Genomic DNA, 5,154 nt, shown 5'->3' with positions numbered 1-5,154 from the left:
TTGTTGAGGACACTTCTTGTAGTGATGCACTTAATGTTCCCTCCTAGATCTGCACTCTTTGTATGCATGGGTTGATGATGTCTTCTAGGATTCTTTGATTATTGTAGTTAAGATATCTCTAAATTCCACCAAGGTGGCTTTTATAGTTGGCTTTTTCCTCATCATTTTTTTACTTAGTTCATGTGTATTCTCTGACTCATCATATCATTCTACATCATAGCGGTATATCTTAATTACATCATGAATGGTCTCCTACACACTCAGGGATTTCACTATATATATATATATATATATATATCATTGATATAACATGCATTCATGGCCTATTTATAAATATCCTAATCTATAAATTTTTCTTGAATAAAACACAACCCTTTTCTATTCCATCTATAAGTAACCCCTTTATGTGACACCCTTTTGTATGTAAAAAATGTATAAAAATAGTATTTTGAAAACCCCTTATTTTGAGCTCACGTTATATAAACATATATTCATGAGTGATCCCCCCCCCGAGTCTACACATAGGCATTGAAGTCCGATTTTTCAATTCTCTAGAAACTCCACATGGATTTTACTCATTGTTGAGTTGTATTTTGTATTGGAGAACAAGGTATGAAGCAGCTTCACTTGCATATTGAGTGCAGGGTCCCGGATGGCCTCTATTTATAGTCCATCATGTGTACTCACCTCTTGATTTTCTAGTCCTAGTTGTGTGTAAACATCAACTTAGTTTTATTCACTTTCTTTTTTCTCTCTAGCTGTTCCTAAGCTTTCTACCCTACATGTATCCTTAGCATTACTTCAATCTATTTTTTCCCTTCAACTATTTCTATTGTGACTTTTCTTGACTGTTTTGTGGCATCATAAGTTGTTAGAAATTCCGTATAATTGGGATGATCCGCTTTGCCCTCAAACCTTTACACATATATATCTGTAGAGCACATAGCTTCACCAACTTCTTAGCTTTGGAATCTCTTATCGCAACTTAGTTGAATTGTTACCCGGTAAACGAACGAGGTGGAAAATCTGGAAAAGCTAAAACAAAAGACAAGGCCAAGGCAAAGTGAAATGGAAGACAAAGGCGCACAAGGAAAATCTAGAGATACAAGAAGCACAGAAAAGTTCTAAATAAGGGAGAAATGCGCACAAGGAAAAGCGCAAGTCAATACTTTTGTAAAAGAGTGCAAGCGCATCATGATTTAATTTAAGGAGCGTCGGGCTCTCACCCGTGCAATTTGTAAATGTAGACGGGCGGTGGAAAGGAAGTTAGGAAGATAGAAGGACAATGGGAAAAAGGGCCTAGGCCACGGCCGGCCATGTAAAAAATGGGCTAAGGGGATGACCACCCAAAAGCGATTTAGGGTTTTGTATATAAAGTTGAAAAGTGAATGAGAAGCTCATTCTTGTGTGTGTCCAAAAGTGGCTCTTCTCCTCTTCTTCTTCTTCTTCTTCTTCTTGCTTGCTTGAGCTTGTGCTTGAGAGAGGGAGTGTGAGAGTGTGAGGGAGTGAGTGCGTGAGGGTGAGGGATCGAGGAAGAGAAGTTCTCCATCTTCTCCTCTCTTCTTCTCTTCTCTTCTCTTCTCTTATCTTGCTTGCGGCGATGGAGCTTGGAGCATGGAGGTTGAGGATGGAGCTTACTTGAAGCTTGCACTTGGATCGTGGAGCTATCGGAGTGCGCGAGAGAGAAGGTAACTGGATCGGCATGGAGGTAAGCTCACTACACCTGTAGATATGGATGGTGCGTCAGCTATGTGAGAGGTAGCCATTAGTACTCGGCTTGGAACGCTTGAAACAATAAGCAATCCATGGGTCTTGGCGGTTGAGCGAAAGCTCCCACATGAGGTTTTGGATTTGTCTATCTCAAGTTGTAGTGCTTCTAGATCTCCATGTTGAGCATGAATGTTGTATGTTCTTCAATGAAAGGAAGCATGAGCTTGCTAAGTCTTTCATGTATGACCTTGTCATTTGGGCTGGCCATCTTTTTTGTGCGTCTGCATGATGTAGCACTATCTTATGAGAGGTAGCTTTAGCTATCAAGAGTAGAGCACTTGAAGGAATAAGCACTCCACCTAGTCCCATCAATTATTGAGCTTACTAAAGCCAACAAACATGCCTGCTTTTACAAATCTCATAGAAATGCAGGATGTTAACTTCACTTTGTCTACGATTGGAAGTATGGAACACAGGGAAGGTTGGTGATGGAGAAAGAAAGCAGGAAGAGCTGTTTGGGAATTTTTTCGGAGAGGAAGAAATAAACCGATCGCGAAGGTCCTAGGAAAGAGAGTCGAGACTCGGAAGAAGTGAGCGAGTGTCGGTTTCTCTTACATGATCGATTGTTGGGAGGTTGTTCTCCCAGGGCGACTTTTGACTTGGATGTGGCATTTCGTGATGATCCCCCTCCAAATAGACAAGTGTAGGTAACTTGAGAAGATCCCTCCCAAAAATGTACAAGTGTGCAGGTATGAGGTATAGAGAGGCAGGCCAAAAACTGCACGTCTCGCTGGTCGCAAGTCTATGAAACCCGGGACAAACATGAAGGAATGTGTGCACACTTCTAAATGGATGGATGGGCGTAACACAAACCAAGGCCTCGATCATCTAACCGACTCCAAGGCAAGGCAGGCAAGCCCCGCACCTCTCTCGACTCTCAACCCGCTTCCCCTCATTAGTGTATTCCAAGTTCCCACGTACTGTTTTGTGAGAGCCAATCTAAACATTGAACTGACTCAGAAGTGCATCAGTCTGGATGGTGTAGCGAGAGACACATCATCTTAGCCCTGCGTTTGCGACAGTGGAATTACCCTGCTGCACCCTTTTCCTGAATTCAGTTCACCTTTGCCTGGAGGCTGGGACCCAATCCAGTCCCACAAGAGAGCAGGTGAAAATTTTCTGATATGTACATATTCGCGAGTAGGACGAACGATCCCTGCCATTGTAGCTGTGGAGCTCTAGCTCTGGTAAAGGTACTTTGTCTCGATGTCAAGGCCACATTGGCTGGCAGCTGCCTTTGCACCCGCAAACAAGATGTGCTGTTGCATTGAAGAGCTGTACACTTCCTGTCTGTTAGAGCTTTGCTCAGGTTTTGACACTCTATCATTAGCTGCTTGTGATCTTGATAGAAGCATTTGCCATTGGCCACATGTTGGTCCCAGCCTATATTCAGAATTAGATGGGTCGCCTATATAGGCTCCTCAGGGCTTCCCATCGCAGTAGTTGTGAGCGAGAAGATCCCAGGGTCCATCTATCTATCTATCTATCTATCTCAACACCAGCTAGACAGACAGACTATCGGATCCATCGCAGCTTGCTGCATATCGCAGATCATCAGCCATGGGCAACTGTATGTACACTGGCCACAAGAACACCCCTTCCTTTGAGAAAGCCTCTCCTGATCATTGTTGCATCCAGGTGCTGCACTCATCCGATGGCCGAATCTCCAAGTTCTACCAGCAGTCGCTACAGGCAGCCGAGCTGATGCTGGAATTCCCCAACCAGTTCTTGGTGGAGCTCCAGAAGGGAAACCATCGGCCTTCACCGCTCTCGGCAGACACAGACTTGAAGCCCTGCCAGGCTTACCTTCTCCTGCCCATGCAGAGGATGAGCACAAGGATATCACAGGAGGAGATGGCCTGCTTCATGTCTGCCCTGTCCCATCAAATTGCAGATGCTTCTCCAGCCCCAAGGAGTGCCCAAAAGAGCAGCAAAGGCAGCCGCCGCAAGCCTTCATTATATGGACGGCGGAGCAGGGTAGCTCCAGTGGTGCAGGAGGATGCAGATGACGATGATGGTGATGGTGACGATAGAAGAGATCCTAGCAGTGATGAGAGATCAGAGACCAGCTATGTCAACATCATTCAGAAGAGCTACTCTTCTGGCCCTGCGATCCCTCAGGAGGAGCTGCTGGATGCCATGCTTTCTGCTGCTGCATCGTCATCGTCATCAGCAAGAGGAGGCGGTAATCATAACCACCTGCTGATAAGGAGGGGATCGAGGTCATGGGTGCCCAGGCTAGAGACCATCAGCGAGTGAGAGGACGGGGTATGCAGCAGCAGCAGCAGCCTGCGTATGAGCTCTCCTATCAGGATGCCAAGCTTTTGGATACTTGAACATCCATTCCGCTATGGCCGCCTTCTTCTTCCCAATGGGCTTAGCAACAATAGGAGCTAAACATACACACTCTCTCGATTCCAGCGGAGCCTCATGAGGTCTGGTTGCTGCTACTTCATGACCTCATTCGTACCTCGCAGAGAAGAAGGCAAACATTTCAGCCCCAAATGGATCATTGCAAGCAGCTGAAGGCAAACACCTATGAAAGAAGGCTCATGAGCGCTCTTCTTCTCGGTTGCTAAGCAACACGATGGTGGCATGTCAGGGTATGTACCATATCACATCACATCGTCATACAGCACAAAAGTTGCTGCTTGCCATGAGGACCGCAATACAGCAACTTGCAAACTAAGCTTCATAAGGCGTTGGGCCCTTCCATACAGATTGTGAACATGCTCCAGAATTGCAACCATGGAATCTCATCGGCATTACTCCTTGACAACGCCATTGGCATCATCAGGTCAATTCCCAAAAGCATGCCCACATTGAGGATAATCTGTTTGCCAAACTAGCTGGCACGACGCATTTCTCTTCACACGAGCAAGTCACATTCTTTACTTCATACCACTTGTAAAGTGCACTATATAGGACGTCCTCTACTTTGAGGAGCATGATACCCTTTCCCTCCGTAGATCGAACATGGCATCTCCATGTTCTTTTGTGTATACCATAGGAATGAATAGAGGAAAGACACCCGATTTTACGAGGCTTTACCAATTGTTTGCGTTCTCTCTCTCTCTCTCTCTCCTAGGAGAGATAGGATCTTGGAAAGGATTGTACTTGTTGCATATAAACATGTTACAGCAAAAGAGTAATCAACTCTCTTTATAAAAGAAAAAGTAATAAATACATTCCAAAACTACACAAGAGTTAATACCCATGGATAAATTCAATAAGATAGCTTATGAAGGAAGGGGGTGCTTGTTACTTGCAACCTCAAATGCCATGGCATAGCAATGGTCCTAGAAATGTGCAAAGTTGTAGCCATTCTTAGTATGCTTGCTTAGCTACAATATATGCAAACATCTATTAACAAGCCTTTCAATA

General features: G+C 44.7%; 1 protein-coding gene across 1 annotated transcript; it reads left to right on the top strand.

Moving 5' to 3' along the window:
- The first annotated feature begins 2,326 nt into the window (after positions 1 to 2,326).
- Positions 2,327 to 4,834, top strand: LOC148027665 (uncharacterized). Its single transcript, XM_087689359.1, has one exon. The coding sequence runs from the start codon at positions 3,331 to 3,333 to the stop codon at positions 4,027 to 4,029; it is 699 nt and encodes a 232-aa protein (XP_087545485.1). The 5' UTR covers positions 2,327 to 3,330; the 3' UTR covers positions 4,030 to 4,834.
- The last annotated feature ends 320 nt before the right edge of the window (positions 4,835 to 5,154 follow it).

Source organism: Lygodium microphyllum, chromosome 12 (genome assembly GCF_053477565.2).
Source record: "Lygodium microphyllum isolate KBCC chromosome 12, Lygodium_microphyllum_v1.1.10, whole genome shotgun sequence".
Taxonomy (NCBI): domain Eukaryota; kingdom Viridiplantae; phylum Streptophyta; class Polypodiopsida; order Schizaeales; family Lygodiaceae; genus Lygodium; species Lygodium microphyllum.
This window is presented reverse-complemented; position numbering and strand designations above follow the sequence as displayed.